We start from the raw sequence: 15,407 nt of genomic DNA, 5'->3' as shown, positions 1-15,407 counted from the left end.
GCGGGGGGGTCCTGAGGCGCAGAGCACACCGGGATTTTACGGTGCCCCTTAGGGCATGATGGGATATTGCGGGCAGGAGCTGCGCAGAGCATGCCGGGATATAGCCAGGCAAAGATGATGCGAAGCACGTCGGTATACAGCGAGGCCTAGTAACGCAGGGATGCCGGGGTGCACTGGGGCGGGGCTGCGCAGGGCATGCTGGGACATAATGAGGCAGGGGTGGCGCAGAGCACGCCGGGATATAGCGAGGCAGAGATGGCGTGGAGCACGCCGGGATGTACCCTGCGCGGGAGCATGCTGGGATATAGCGAGGCAGGAGAGGCGGACGGCAGGGCGCGGCCTCTGTGCGGATGCCAGTTATACACGGGATGGCGGCCCCGGGTCTCTGTCTGGGCCCGCTGCCCTCCTGTGGTCCCTGGTGCTGCAGCACCTACCGCAGGCACCGGCCTGGGGGTGCCCGGCCTGCGGGGCCCACAGCGGGGCGGGTGTTTGGGGAACACCGGGGCACGGCGGGTCTCGGTGGCAGGGGGGTCCCCAGGCTGACGGGACCTGAGCCCCAGCGCTGCCCCGGGATCCCCTCCTGGGCTCGGGGGATTCGCTTTTGTGGCTCAGGTCTCTACGTCTCCTCGGCAAGGGAGGGTTTTATACCTCTTGGGGCTCAGGACCCACACCCCCCGGCTTTAGGGATTTTTTTGGGGGGTTCGTGCCCCCTCCCCGCCTGTCCCTGGGCTCCCGGGTGGAGCTGATCAATCTCCGTTTTCTCAATTAAATCGTAACTCGAGGCGAGCTTGGGAATTCTCGTTTCCAAAGGGGCCGGATTTGGCCGGCTTTCACCCCTGTCTATTTTCGGGCTGTGACCGCCGGTGTTGACCCGGGCAGCGGCACCTCGGGTCAGGCTGTCCCGGGCAGGGTGTCCCGGGCTGGCCGGGGCTGCCCCCGTTCCCCCCGGCCGCGCCTCAGCCAAAGTTCTGCCCCATTTGTGCTGACTCGGCCCCGGCGTGCGGAAACGGCCTCTCGCCACACCTTCCCCTGCTGTCCCCGGCCCGGCCCGGCTCATCCTGCCGCTGCCGGCTGTCCGGCGGGGCTGCGCCGAGCTGTGTCACCCCCGTGTCACCCCCGTGTCCCCTGTCCTGCTCCAGCATGGGGCTGCGGCTCGTCCTGCTGCTGTTGGTGCCCGCGGTCCTGCCCGCCCGGTGCTGCGGTGAGTGCGGCCCCGGCCCCAAACCTGCGGGACCCCCGGGCCGGGGGCTGGCCCTGAGCTCGGGGGTCCCAGGAGCGGGGCTGGGGGTGATGAGCCCCATCTCCGGACCCTCGGACGGCGACTCGTGGCAGCCCTCGGGGACAAACTCTCTGGGGCTCAGCTCCCCCAACCCGAACCCTGCAACCGCTTCCGCTGCCCGGAGCCAGCCCGTGGCCACCCGCCCCACGGGGCCCTGGGGACAGAGGTGTCACTCCAGCCCCCTAACACCCCCTCGGGTTCTCTGCACTTGCTGCATGTCACGTCTCTTTGTTTCTTCCTCTCTTTTGCGGTGGGCAGCCTGGAGGTTGTGGGATTTGGGGGGACGCGGAGGGTGTGGGGCGCACGGAGCGGGTGGGTGCCGGGGGTCCCTCCGCACCGCGGCCCCACACAGCTTTGGGGGGTGCCTGAGGGGGCTCTCGGCCCCCTGGTGCCCCTGACCCGCGCTGCCTCTCCCGGCCGCGGCAGAGCCGCCCGAGGGCTCGGCGGGCGCCGTGCGGGCGCTGAGTGCGCGGCTGCTGGGGCTGGCGGGGAGCCCCGGCCGGGCCCCCGACCCCGCCGTGTACCTGGCGCTGCGCCTGGCCCGCGAGCACCACCCGCGCCTGGAGCAGCGCTACCTGGAGCGGCTGCAGCACGCCTTCCGGCACCCCTACGGCAGGTGGGTGCCCGGGGGTCCCCCGGGGGCCTTGGGGGCCGCCCCTGTTCGCCCGTGCTGATTCCTGTCCCCCGCAGGAGCCTGCAGCACTACGGCCGCTGGGACGCTGAGCGCAGCATGTACGTGTGGGTGTCCCGGGGTCCCCTCGGGGCAGGTGACGCCTCAGGCGGTGTCCTGGGAGGTGACGGGTGCCTTGCAGGAGCGCGGCGGAGCCCCCGCACACGGGGCGGCTGGCACTGTACCTGCTGGGGCTGCGGGCCACCTGCCCCACGCCCCGTCCCCATCGCTCGCTGGTGACATGGCTCAAGTACTACCTGGAGGAAGACTGGACAGGTGAGAGGGTCCCTGCCAGGTGCCCACCTGGCATTTACACCTCCAGCTGTGAGGCACTGGCTCTCCCTGGTGACACCACACGTTGTCCCCAGGCTCCCGGCGGCACGGCCACCCCCTCACCAATTACTACCAGTACGGGCTGGGCGTGCTGGCGCTGTGTGTGCACCACAAGCGGGTGCGGGAGGAGGTGGTCCAGCGGCTCCTCACAGCCCAGCACCACGGAAGGCTCAGGCACGGTGGCAACGCTGTGGGTAAGGACCTGTGGGCACAGGCGGTGGCAGCCCGGCAGGTGTGTGACTCCAGCGTGACACTGGGGTGTCCCTGCAGACACCGAGGCTGTGGTGGCACTGGCCTTCACCTGCCTGGAGCAGAAGAGGTTGGTGGGGACAGAGCTGGCAGCCGAGCTCCGGGCGGCCGTGCACAGGGCCAGCAGTAGCATGGCCGAGGCCCAGGAACCCGACGGTGTCATTGGCAACATCTACAGCACCCCGTGGGCCCTGCAGGTGGGTGTCACCTGTGGGGACATGTGGGCTGGCACTGAGAATGGGCGTGGGGGTGAGAGGGGCTGCAGCTGTGGGGTGCAGGTGCAGATGTGGGTGCCCAGGCAGGGGCAGCTGTTCCAGGGCTGGTGGTGCTCAGCAGTGCAGTGCCCAGGTACCCAACCCTCCTTCCTCTTCCCACCACCTCCGTCCCTCTCCGTGTCCCAGGTGTTCCTGGCCACGGGCATGTGCCAGACAGAGCCAGCATTTGGCCAGGCCATGGCTGCACTGCTGGAGAACCTGGAAGCCTTCAGCACTGCTGCCACCATGGCCCAGGTGCTGCCGGTCCTGCATGGCCACTCCTACCTGGACGTCACCTCCATGCACTGCCAGGAGGAGCCAGGTAGGAGCCAGGGGCAAAGGGATTGGGGTCAGCACTGGTGTCCCCACAGGGATGGCTGGGTATCATTAGTGCTGTGGTGGCTTCTCACAGACACGCTGACACCTCTGAACATGGCACCCCTGGCTGAGGTGCCGGGGAACAAGACGGTGCAGCTGGTGGTGGAGTGTCCCCTGCCCTGGTGCTACGATCTCAAGCTCTATGACCACCTCGTGCCTGTGCCCGCTTCTGCCTCCCTCCTGGATGTGCTCCAGGCAGCTGCTGAGCTGGAACCCCGTGACTTCAGGTATGTGGGGGTCATGCTGTGGTGGCCCAGTGTCCTGCACCTATGTCCTATGCCGGGCTCACTCCAGTTCCCAGCACGCAGCTCCCTTGGGAGCAGCTCTGTAGCAGCGCCGGCAGTGCCGAGGCCAGACCCTCACCCCCCTGACCCTGCTGTCCCAACCCCCAGGTTCCACACCCAGGAGACCTCCCAGGGCCCCTTCCTGAGCCAGGTGCTGGGGCTGGAGGCCCGGCAGGAGAAGCGGAACTACTGGCAGCTCCTGAGCGCACCCGATAGCCCCCTGGAGATGGGTGAGTGGTGGGTGGGCATCCCTGGGGAGGTGGCAGGGGTCCCCCACAGCCCCAGGGCTGCTGTCTCACCCCAAACCGTTGTCCCTTTCTCCACAGGTATTGCTGACTACAGACCCAGGGATGAGGAGATCCTCATCCTGCGCCTCAGCGAGTGGTAGAGGGTGGGGATGGTAGCAATGAAACCCCCAGTGTGGGCACAGGACCTGCCGGCTCCCTGCCTCCTCCTTTCCGTGGGCCAGCACCCCAAATCTGCCAGGGGCAGCCGGAGGGGACACACATGATGCCGTGTGCATGGGAGCACGCAAACCAGCAGCTCCTCCAGTCCTGGTCCCACTCGGAAATGGGTCAGGTGGCCGCTGGGAGCAGCTGTTTTTGGGGTGTCCAGAGCATTTTTGGGATGGGCAAAGATTCGGGGAGCCCGAGTTAGCACTGTTCATCCTCAGCCAGGTGCCAGCTGGGGATCCTCCTCCTCTGTAACCCTCTGGGGAGTACTGAGCCCCCATTGTCTCAGTGCTCGGGGACCGCGGTGCCCGGGGGTGACTCCTGGGTGTGCCCAAATCCGCGTGATTTCCCCGGGAGTTTAATCCAGAGCCCGAAAACACCGGGCGGCGGCGGTTTGGGGGCGATGGCGCCGGGGGCCGGGCGGGGGCTTGGAGGCGGCCCCGCGGTCCCCACGGCGCCACCGCACGGTGACGGGGCCGGGGCGGGCGGGCGGCACCGCCGGCCGTGTCCCCGGTGCCCGTGCCGCCGCGCCCCGCCCGCCCGGCAGTGACGCGCGGGCCTCGCGGGGAGGAGCGTCCGCCCTCCGCTCCCGCCATCGCCAAACTTTGCCCCGGCCCCGGCCGCCGCCGGCGCCTCTCGGCACATGGCACCGCCGGCCCGGCGCTGAGCCCCGCCAGCACCTCCGGCCGGGCAGCGCCGCCGCCGGGAGCGGGGACAGCGCGGCCGCCGCCGCCGGGAGCGGGGACAGCGCGGCCGCCGCCGCAGGGAGCGGGGACAGCGCGGCCGCCGCCGCCCAGCGCCGCCGCCACCCACCGCGGGGCTCCCGGGAGGACGGGGCAGAGCGGCGAGGGCCGGCCGGAGGCAGCGGAGCCGGCGCCCATGTGCCCGCGGTCGCGGCGGGGCGATGAAGGCGCGATGAGCGCGGCGGGCGGCGGCTCCCTGCGGCCCTGGAAGCCCGACCCGGGGCCGGCGGACGGGGGGCGACCGCCGGGGCCGGCGCTGCCGCTGACCCTCAGCGTGCTGGCCTGGCTGGGCACCGGCACCACCATGGCCGGCCTCAACAAGTGGATCTTCGCGGCGCACGGGTTCCGCTACCCGCTGCTGCTCTCGGCGCTGCACATGCTGTCCGGCGTGGCCGTGGGCTACCCGCTGGGCTGGGCGCGGGCACCGGGCCCCCGGCCCCGCGCCAGGATCTACCTGCTCAGCCTCACCTTCTGCACCAGCGTGGCCCTGGGCAACCTGGGCCTGAGCTACGTGCAGCTGGACGTGGCCCAGGCCGTGGCCACCACCACGCCGCTGGTGACGCTGGTGCTGGGGGTGCTGGGCGGCCGGCGGCCGCACCCGCTGCAGTTCTGGGCCATGGGGCCGGTGTGTGCCGGGGCCGCCTGCAGCATCGCCGGAGGGCTCTGCTTCTCCCAGCCCGGCTGCGGCTTCCTCCTGGCCGCCACCGTGCTCCGCGCCCTCAAGTCCATCCAGCAGAGTAAGTGCCACCTGTCCCTGTCCTGCATGTCCGCCCGCCCCCGGCACGGCCGCTCCTTTCCCACTCTGTTCCTGGTGCCACCCCAGAACCACCCTTGCCCCTCTCCGGGCTGTGTTGTGCTTGTGACCCTGAGGTGACATGACTTTAGTTTGTCACTAATGACACTGTCAGTGTCCCCGTGGTGCCCTTGGGCCATGGGGGGTGGAGGTGCCCGAGGCTGGCACAGGGTTACCCAGCCTGTCCCGTCCCTGTGGGCTGCTGGACTTCCTGCGAGTTCCCCCTTCCCGGGGACTGGAGTGGCCGTGGTGTCCTTGGCAGATGGCAGTGAGGAGCCAGCTGCAATGTTTTTGGCTGGGAAGGCAGTGTTTCCTCTGGAGCCTGTGACTCGGGGCACCGTGGGGACAGGCTCTGGCATGGCGCCTTGTGCCCACCCCAAGGTCTCCATGGCTCTACTGAGGTGCTGTGGCCCCCCAAGGGACCCCACTGGTTATAGTGCCACTGCCCTGTCACCTTTTCACACCCAGTGCGACATGGACAGTGGCCCTGGAGAGGGTAGGGGCACGTCTGTGTGTGGCAGCCAGCTCTTCTGTGCCTCCTGTCCCTACTGTCCTCGGATGACCTGGAGAGGGGAACATGGGGACAAATGCTGTGAAATGGGCTGGGAAAGCTGCCCTGTCTAACTGTCCCTGTGGCACTGTGACTTCAAACACGGGCACCCTTGAAAGCAGACGCTCTCTGAATCAGGGCATCCCCAGAGTGGGACACTCCCTGAACCAGGGCTCCCTAAACCAAGGAATCCCAGAAATGAAAGACCTCTGAACTCCTGAATAGAGACACACCCAAACCAGAAAACCTCTAAACTCGGATCCCCCCCCAAACCAGGACACTCCCAGCCCATGGAAGGAACTGACCCCCCTCATTTTCCCCCTTCCCAGTGACATTTGGGATTTCTTTACTGCTTGGTCTGGTCTCGGTGTGTGTCTCCTGTGGGTGCTGGGTGTCCCTGCGGCAGGTGGGTATTCCCGTGGGATGTCCCACTGACTGTCCCCTGTCCCCCCAGGTGTGCTGCTGCAGGAGGACCGTCTGGATGCGCTGTCCCTGCTCGGCCTGACGTCCCTGCCCAGCTTTGTGCTGCTGTTTGGAGCGGCCGTGGCGCTGGAGCTGGGCCCCTCGTGGCAGGGTGTCCTTCGCCCTGACGCCGGGCTCTGGGGCTGCGTCCTGCTCAGCTGCCTGGGCTCCGTCCTCTACAACCTGGCCACCTCCTGCCTGCTGTCCCTCACCTCGGCCCTCACGCTGCACCTCCTGGGCAGCCTCACCGTGGTGGGCAACTTGCTGCTGTCGTGGCTGCTGTTCGGCACGCGGCTGGGCGCGCTGGGCTACGCCGGCGTGGCGCTGACGCTGGCCGGGATGGTGCTGTACCACCAGCCCCGGCTCCTGGCCGCCTGCTGGGGCCTGCGGGGGCACCCGCGCCACGAGTAGGGACCCACGGGGGGATTGGGGCCGGGAGGGCTCTGGGGGAGAGCTGTGCACGTGTGTGCCAGGGTGTGTGACTCTGTGCACGTGTGTGCCAGGGTGTGTGTGAGTCCACACATGCTGTGCCTGTGTGTGCCAGTGTGCAGTGCTCTGTGCGCACACACAGGTGCTGAGGTGCACGTGTGTTTTCTGGTGTGCCCAGATGTGAGTGTACACGTCCTGCTTTGCAGAGTGTACATGTGTGCTGGTGTGCACATGGATGCGTGCACAGCTGTGAGCACGTTATGTTGAACTGTACACTCAGGTGTGAGTGGGTCTGTGCACAGCTCTGTGCTTGTGGGTGTGCACAGGCTCTGCAGGTGTGAGCATGGCTCTGTGGGATGTGCGTGTGTTGATGACCCTGCACACGTTGGTGTGCACAGCTCTGTATGCACGTGTTGGTGTGCACAGGCTCTACAAGCAGGTCTCGTCCTTGTGGGCACGTGTGCATTGGTACAGACTGTATGTTGGGTGAGTGTCTGTGTGGCACACGTGTGCTGGTGTGCACAGGTTGGGTGTGCACAGCTCCGTGTGTGTGTGCAGGTGTGTGCTGCTGGCAGGTACCGCTGTGCACAGGGGCTCTGTGCAGGTGAGCAGGTACCTGTGTGTGTGCACTGGCTCTGCACGTGTCCCTGTGTGCACACACGGGCTGGGCACACCTAGGGACATGGCTCTGGATACATGGCTCTAGATATACACTTCTGTGCATCCAGCTGCTGTCTCACCTGGGAAAACAGATGTGTGTATGTGTGTGTGTGTCACTACTGAGCTCTGCTGGCTGGAGTGGCCCCTGGTTCTTTTGGCCAAACCAAACACCCAGGACAGGGCAGGTGTGTGTCCCCTCTCCTGTCCCCATCCCCACCGTCTCGTGACAATCCCACAGGGTTGCCGGTGGTGCTGCCAGTGTTGTCTTTGTCCCCACCACACCCCTGAGCCCCCACAGCTGTCCCCACCCCTCCCAGCTCGCTGCAGACTGGCATCCGTGGCAGAGATGGTGAGAGCCCAGCCGAGGGGATGGAGCGGCCTGGACCACTGCCATTGCTCCAGGACAGTGCTGGGCTGTGACACAGCACACGCTCACCATGGCAAAGGGATAAGCCAGTGTGTGTGCCTGGCACCGCTGCTGGGGTCTGTGGTGGCCATTGCCACACCTGTATCTCCATGCTGGGGCCAAAGGACCCAGCTCCGATTGCACTTGTCCCGAAATAAAGCTCTATTTTTGTTGTACTCCACCCTTGGCTCCTAGTGATCTCCTGGCCAAGAAGGAAGGAAGGGAGGGACACTCAGTGCAGGGATAGGAAACTGAGGCACAGAAATGCCTCAGGATGTTCTAGCTCCTGGGAAGCTGTGTCTAGCATCTCCAGCTCCAGCAGGGACAGCTGCGGTTTGGCAGTCCCAGGGCTGGCACTGGGACACCCCACAGGACATGGGAGGGATGCAGTGACAGGGAGAGCAGTCACTGACCACAAGTGTCTGAAAAAGGGCTGGGAACTTTGCCCTGCCCTGGGGTGGCATGACGCTGGAGCATCCTGAGTCATGGAATCATGGAATATCGTGGGTTGGAAAGGACCCACAAGGATCATCGATTCCAGCTCCCTGCCCTGCATAGGACAGCCCCAAAAGTCACACCATGTGTTGCTTGTCCAGCCCCTCTCCAGCCTGGTGACTCACTTGAAACACAAGCACAACCCCACTTCCCCTGGAAAATCCCCACTGGTTCCCCACCCTCTTTCCCAAACAGCGATTTTTTTTCCATTATTAGGGCAGTGATTTGAGGCTGCTCCAGCAGCACCTGAGGAATGGTTCCATCCCAGCACCCAGGTGAGGGGTGGGCAGCTCTCTGGGGCATGCCCAGCATGCCACTGCTGCTGCCGCCTTTGCCACGGTGCCCCAGGCATGGCTGGAGTGGTGCCCAGCCCAAAAAGGACACAAAGGGACACAGTTATCAGCACACGGCCCCTGCTCTGGCCAGGTGCTTGTTTGCTTTCTGGGCTCACATTCCAGAGGCTTTTTCATAGTGAGGAGTGTTGGAAGGGAGGAGTGAGACCTGCAAACCTTCCACCTGCAGCATTGCTGGCTCAGGAGCCCTCCCCAGGGACTCTCTGCCTATCCCAACCCCCTGACTCATTTGCTGGCACTGGGGTGTGCCTGGATCCTGGCTCCATCCATGGCTTTGCCTTTTCCACATTGGATTCAGTGCCTTGTGGTGCTCCCGGTGCCCTACAGCTCTAGAGAGCATGGATGGCTGTGGCCGTGTGTGTCCCTGCGCAGTGGTGACAGTAGCTGGGCTGGTCATGGGGGTCCCAAGGGCAGCATTCCTACTGGGATTGGGTTGTGTTGCCCATGGAAAGCCCAGCAGTGGCAGGAGGGTTGGTTTGGGGTGGTGACCCTCTCTCTGGGTATTCCAGGCCATGATCTCAGCCTGGTGTTATCCCTCTGCTCCGGCCCCAGGAAGGATTGGGTTTCCCAGCACGCTGACAGCTGCCCATGTGCTGAGTCCAGTGCTGCTCCAGCCAAGCTGGAGGACGGAAAGGCATCCGAGCCCTGGGGTTTTTCGGGAGGGGAGCAGATGGGACACCTTTCTGGTGAGCAGCCTGTGGCACAGGGCAGGACCAGCCCAGCTGGAGCAGGGAACAAGGGGCACAGCTCTCACATGGGCATGGAGAGGGGTGGCCCCTTGTGAGGAGGGGTCACAGCCCTGAGGGATGGGCGGCATCTCCATACGCCTGGAGGTGCTGGCTGACAAAGAATCACAGAATCACCATCACAGGAGACAAACCATCACAGATGGTTTGAGTTGGAAGGGAACTTAAAGACCATCTCATCTCACCTCATCCCCTGCCATGGGCAGGGACACCTTCCACTAGCCCAGGTTGCTCCAAGCTCCATCCATCCTGGCCTTGGGCACTGCCAGGGATCCAGGGGCAGCCACAGCTGCTCTGGGCACCCTGTGCCAGGGCCTCACTACTCTCCCAGGGAACAATTCCTTCCCAATATCCCATCTATCCCTGGCCTCTGGCACTGGGAAGTCATTCCCTGTGTCGTGTCCCTCCACACCCTTGCTCAAAGTCCCTCTCCATCAAGGAGCTCCAGGTGAAGTGTGAAAGTCCAAGGTGGGAGAAATAAACGTGTGTCCAGTGGGACAGTGTAGTTAATGACATTGGGCCAGGCAGTTTTTCATGGATCTGCTGCTGAAGCACTGCTGAACCCTTCCTCGGAAGTGGCGATGGAACGTGCTGGGATGGCACTGGAGCAGCAGCAGCATGTGCCCACGCAGGGGAGAGGAAATCCAGGGTGGATTTACTGTGTACCCGGGAGCACAGGGTGGAAATGATCTCTGTTTCAGGACAGGGATTAACTGTTGCCCTGGGGCTCGTCGGGAGCTCACTGCACTGGCACAGCAGGATTTGGGATCTGCAGCAGGGGTAAACACTTGCTAAGCTGGGAAGCCTGAGCCAGGAAATTATATCTTTCTGGGATAGGCTGGGCTGTGCTCTCAAACCTACCACATCCCAGTCCTCAAATAGTGTCAAGGACTGTCCTGGGTATGGAGCTGGAATTATGGCAAAGCCTTTTTTAGGGTACCTTTAGGAAGATTACATTTTTCCTTGTAAGACAGCCTAGCCCAGACAGCTGAGGGCATCTGAAGCTGCCCAAATGAGACTGGAGGCCAGGAGATGGACAGGATGACCCCTCAGACTCCCTTCAGCCCCACAGCCTCTGCTCCAGCACTCAAAAATCCCCTCCAGGCTTTGTCCTTAACCTGGTGGCTTTGCTGCTGGTTTCACTGCTCTGTGTCACAGGCTCCTGCCCCACACTGAGCAGGCTCTTGGCTGAGTAGCTGAGTTTCTAAAAGATGAAATCACAGGAGCTTAGAGACATTTTAAAAGTCTTAGAATCAGAGGAAGATGGAGTGGTTAAGGTTGGATACGCTCTCTAAGATCACCAAGTCCAGCTGTTCCCCCTGCACTGTCAAGGTCAGCACTAACACATGTCCCCAAGTGCCACATACTCACATTTTTTGAACATTTACAGGGATGGGGACTTCACCACAGCCTTGGGCAGCCTGTTCCAATGCCTTACCACCCTTTCTGTGAAGATTTTTTTCCCTAATATCCAATGTAAACCTCCCTTGGTGCAACTTGAAGCCGTCTCCCTTGTCCTGTCTCTTGTTCCCTCGGAAGGGAGCCTGACCCCACCTGGCTCCAAATCCTCCTGTCTCTTGGGGCTGTGGGACCCCACCAAGGAATGGGGTTCTTCACAATCATGGAGCAGCTTGCTCAAATCATAAGACATGGGATGATTTGGGTTGGAAGGGACCTTTAAAGTTCATCTCATTCCAATGTCCTGCCACAGGCAGGGACAATAACCATGGATCTCCCAAGGCATCTCCTGAAAGAGTTGTGGCAATAAAGTGGGGGAAGAGAAAGGGCTGGGACATCCTTGGGTCTCTCCCAACCAGAGATGCTGGAGTCTGTGCTCTTCCTTCCCTCTCTGGAAGGCAGCAGATGATGGGACTTTGAGTTGCTGTCTCAAAACCCAAAGCTGTATCCCAGTTAGGAAAAACAAGTGTTGGTGATGTTCCAAGTCTCCTGACTCACAGCAAATTGCCGTCCTGCCTCAGCAGCACATTTTGTGCTGGAATAAAACAACACTCCCTGAGCACGTGGTGGTCTTGGAGTCCCTGTCAAGGCCCTGGTACAAATGAGAGGTAAAAACTATGCTGATTTTATTAATAGTAAAATTCACTACTCGCTGGGGTATCTCAAATCCTCTGTACTTTCAGAAGCACAGACCACGTCCTAGCTCTTCAGATGTGAGTTTATTTTCAGCGCTCCAGCATGGATCTGGAAGAATTGTTGCTGGCTTTCCTTGGATTTCTTGCCAAGAGATTGCAACAGCTCACTTGTACTCAGAGCGGCAGAGTTTCTCCTACTTCATTTCCATGAACATGGGGCACCATCCCGACTGGAGAGCTGAACATCTGGACCTGCTGATGCTGAACTCTGCACCGGCCTGACCCTGCTGTCGGGAGCTGTTGGGCTCTCTGCTGGGATGGCAGGATGTGACCTTGGAGAAAGTCACTTTGAGCTGGGCTGATCCCCCAGTGTGGCCAGCAGGGGAGGGGGGATTCTGCACCTCTGCCCCACACAGGTGAGACCCCACCAGCCCTGGGGCCCAGCACAGGAAGGACATGGAGCTGCTGGAGCAAGTCCAGAAGAGGCACCAAGATGATCAGAGGGATGGAGCAGTTTTGCTGTGAAGAAAAGCTGAGATAATTGGGATAGCTTGGCCTGGAGAAGAAAAAGGCTTTAGGGTGGCCTAATTACAGCCTTCCAGTATCTGGAGGGAGCCATCAAGAAAGATGGAGAGAAAGGAAGATAGAGAGAGATTTTGGACAAGGGTCTGGAGGAACAGGACAAGGAGGATTGGCTTCAAACTGAAGGAGAGTAGGTTTAGACTGCATATTTTGTAGAAACTGTTCTCTGTGGGGGTGGGCAGGCCCTGGCACAGGGTGCTCAGAGCAGCTGTGGCTGCCCCGTGCCTGAAAGTGTCCAAGACCAGGCTGGATGGGGCTTGGAGCAGCCTGGGATAGTGGAAGGTGTCCCTGCCAAAGGCAGAGGGTTGGAACAAGATGAGCTTTAAAGTCCCTTCCAACCCTTCCAAACGATTCCATGATTCCATGACTCCATGATTCCATGATTCCATGACTCTATGGTTCTGTTCCTGCAGGGGACATGGAGTGGTGCTCCATCAGGCCAAGCAGACAGTGGGGACTGACTCACCCTTGTGTGTCCACACACTGTGGATCTTGGCTGTCATTGAGGCCAGCAGCTGGAGATGCAGGCGGTGGGAGTGTCCATCATAGGGACACACAGGTGCTCCATGTCACGACAGAGCCTGGTCACTACTCCGGGCAGACATCGAGGATAGTGCTGGTGCAGTGGGTGAAGGCAGGAGAAGCTATTGGGAGGGACCATTGTGTCACTGAGGTAGAGTTCAGAGGTGACTCCTGACAGGCTGCCTGTTAAGGTCACCATGACAACAACTGACCACCAACAGCAAAGACAGGAGGCCATGGAGGAGCAGGGCCACACACGGCCTCGTGTCACCTTCTTTGCACCACCCCAGAGCCAGATCTGCAGGCCCCGGTGCAGAGCTGGGGGACCCTCTACACACTGTCCTGGGGCTGGGGAACCCTCTCACCATCCTGGGAATAGGGGACCCTCACACCATCCTGGGAATGGGGGACCCTCACACTGTCCTGGGGAACCCTCACACTGGGCTGGGAAATACACTGGGCTGGGGAACCCTCACACTCTGGGAGCAAGTCCATGGGTCTGTGACACAAAGCCCTTTCTCACCCAGAGCAGCCCTGCAGATTGGGACCTTGACTTGGACTACCCCCTGCCCACCTCCAGCGGCCCCACCAGTGCCCATGAGCTGCAACTCCTGGAGGAGCAGGTGGGGTCTTCTCGTCCCTGGGACAAAGCTCATGGCCCCCTGTGGCACAAGGAGGTCTTTAGGTCTTCAGCCTGCTGGATCAGGAGGGGGTACCAAGGCTCTCTGAAATGCTTGGGAGAAGCAGTTGCATTTGGGCCACCTTTGACATGAGGGGTTGTGCCTCTATCCTAACCTCAGGACACAGCTGTCATATCCTATCTCCAAGTCCTCTGTGGTTTGGAATAAGCTACAGGCATCATCGGCCATGGACTTAACCTGGACTCAGACATTGTTCCAATGATACGCTGGAAGAAAATAAGTTTAGATGGGATATTGGGAAGACATTCTTCCCTGTGAGGGTGGTGAGGCCCTGGCACAGGGTGCCCAGAACTGTGGGTGCCCCTGGATCCCTGGAAGTGTTCCAGGCCAGATTGGGTGGGGGCTTGGAGCAACTTGGTCTGGTGGAAGGTGTCCCTGTGGATTGAAGCAAGATGAGCTTTAAGGTCCCTTCCAGCCCAAACTATTCCATGATTCTGTGATGATGCATATTGGAGCTTTTAGCTTGGAAATCACTTTGGTCATAGGGAGGGATGTGGTGGGGTCTGTCTCTTCTTGAAGACAAGCACCACTTTGGCATTCTTTATTCCATGGTAGGAGAGTGGCAATAAGGTCTCATGTTTGCTCTCACAAAGGTAAAAAGATTTGACAAGGCGAAAAAGAAAACTCATCATCTCCACAAACAATTACGGCAGCAGTTTTTGAAAGAACAGGAGAGAAAGATGGCATGGAGGAAGAAGACAGCCGAACAGTTTAAAAAATCCTTGGAAGTGTTCGATCGCAGGAGTGGGAAGGTGCCAGGTCCCTCCTCCCGTTTGCCCGCGGACGAAGCGCAGCCCTCGGAAGAGGCAGGAGCTGCCGACGAAAAAGCAGCCGAGTGACACGTCCAGAGAGCTCCTCCTGCAGGCCGTGTCCCGGCTCCGGTCACGGCTTCCAGCACACAGATATTGTAGGAAGTCAACGCTTCTTTTTACAGCAATAAACCAGGGCAATCACTCTGGTGTTGCTGACCTTTTGGATCGATGGGAATGGGGCTGGGAGGGAGGAGTGAGGCAGCTGCAGGACGGAAACACCTCTTCAAGGGACTGCTTTCCTGCGAGGGAGTGGGAGAGTGGTGTGAGAGGGATGGAGCTTTTCCTTGGCTCATGCTCTGATGGGGACCGGGCACTGCCCAGGCTCCCAGGGAATGGGCACGGCCCCGAGGCTGCCAGAGCTCCAGGAGCCTTTGGCCAGCGCTGCCAGGGGTGCCCAGGGTGGCATTGTTGGGGCTCTGGGCAGGGACAGGGGCTGGGCTGGATGACCTTTGTGGGTCCCTTCTAACTCAGGATATTCCACGACTCTCTGTCCTGGTTTTCCAGTCACCATCGCAGTGTTTGGATTTCATAACGTAAACCTTTCCTGATTGAAATGAAGCTGCTTATTCTTTATGCTTCCCAGTGACCTCGAGGGAATAATTGGACCTTGGAAGATTGCTTCCACATCCACAATCATGTCACATCCTCAATCAAGTGTTTCCTTCACTGGATTGAAAAATGCTCAGTACCTTCAAGCTGTGCCCCTCAGCTGGGATTTCTGAAGGGAATTCTCAAAACTGATGGGAGAGGCATAGCTCAGACACCAGGACAGCACAGGCAAGTCACACCTCAGTGCTCAAAAAGCAGGCGCCATCAGGCCTTGGCAATAAATTATTTTTTTTATTATTTATTTACTTTTAAAACTGTTATTTAAAGAAGAACAAAGCTTTCCTCTAACCTCGCCATAGACATAATTCAGGTGCTGCAAGACACTAAAAACATTGCATGGAAAATCAGGCTTTGGCACCTGAATTTGCTTCAAACCACAGATCTATCAAGTCTTGCTTTTCCAGAGTATTTAAGGTACATTCTTATCTTTCCTCCTCGCACCTGTGATAAATATGCCCTGCAGTGATAAATATGCCCTGCATCCTTTCTTCTCAATGGACAGACCCTTCCTTCTTGATCTCAGTTTTTGCCTGCTGGGTTTGTCCAGGAAAA

The 15,407-nt window shown here is 60.8% G+C and overlaps 2 protein-coding genes across 2 annotated transcripts; both read left to right on the top strand.

The window, feature by feature from the left end:
• The first annotated feature begins 55 nt into the window (after positions 1-55).
• TCN2 (transcobalamin 2) lies at positions 56-3,879 on the top strand. Its single transcript, XM_066331120.1, has 10 exons — positions 56-1,201; positions 1,706-1,895; positions 1,970-2,011; positions 2,092-2,225; positions 2,318-2,476; positions 2,553-2,728; positions 2,933-3,107; positions 3,198-3,390; positions 3,556-3,677; positions 3,774-3,879. Exons 1-10 carry the CDS (start codon positions 1,141-1,143, stop codon positions 3,833-3,835), a joined length of 1,314 nt encoding a protein of 437 aa, XP_066187217.1. The 5' UTR covers positions 56-1,140; the 3' UTR covers positions 3,836-3,879.
• Positions 3,880-3,992: 113 nt separating this feature from the next.
• Positions 3,993-8,123, top strand: SLC35E4 (solute carrier family 35 member E4). The gene is made up of 2 exons (XM_066331121.1): positions 3,993-5,379; positions 6,440-8,123. The coding sequence occupies exons 1-2, from the start codon at positions 4,779-4,781 to the stop codon at positions 6,856-6,858; spliced, it is 1,020 nt and encodes a 339-aa protein (XP_066187218.1). The 5' UTR covers positions 3,993-4,778; the 3' UTR covers positions 6,859-8,123.
• Positions 8,124-15,407: the final 7,284 nt, after the last annotated feature.

The sequence above is a fragment of the Sylvia atricapilla genome, chromosome 17 (genome assembly GCF_009819655.1).
Source record: "Sylvia atricapilla isolate bSylAtr1 chromosome 17, bSylAtr1.pri, whole genome shotgun sequence".
Classification (NCBI taxonomy): Eukaryota; Metazoa; Chordata; class Aves; order Passeriformes; family Sylviidae; genus Sylvia; species Sylvia atricapilla.
This window is presented reverse-complemented; position numbering and strand designations above follow the sequence as displayed.

Bases quoted from the DNA above. Each gene is read 5' to 3' on its own strand.
- TCN2 (XM_066331120.1), top strand. From the start codon at position 1,141: ATGGGGCTGCGGCTCGTCCTGCTGCTGTTGGTGCCCGCGGTCCTGCCC. The intron at 2,477-2,552 runs GTAAGGACCTGT...GTGTCCCTGCAG, and splicing joins GCACGGTGGCAACGCTGTGG to ACACCGAGGCTGTGGTGGCA. The intron at 2,729-2,932 runs GTGGGTGTCACC...TCCGTGTCCCAG, and splicing joins GCACCCCGTGGGCCCTGCAG to GTGTTCCTGGCCACGGGCAT.
- SLC35E4 (XM_066331121.1), top strand. From the start codon at position 4,779: ATGTGCCCGCGGTCGCGGCGGGGCGATGAAGGCGCGATGAGCGCGGCG. The intron at 5,380-6,439 runs GTAAGTGCCACC...CTGTCCCCCCAG, and splicing joins CCTCAAGTCCATCCAGCAGA to GTGTGCTGCTGCAGGAGGAC.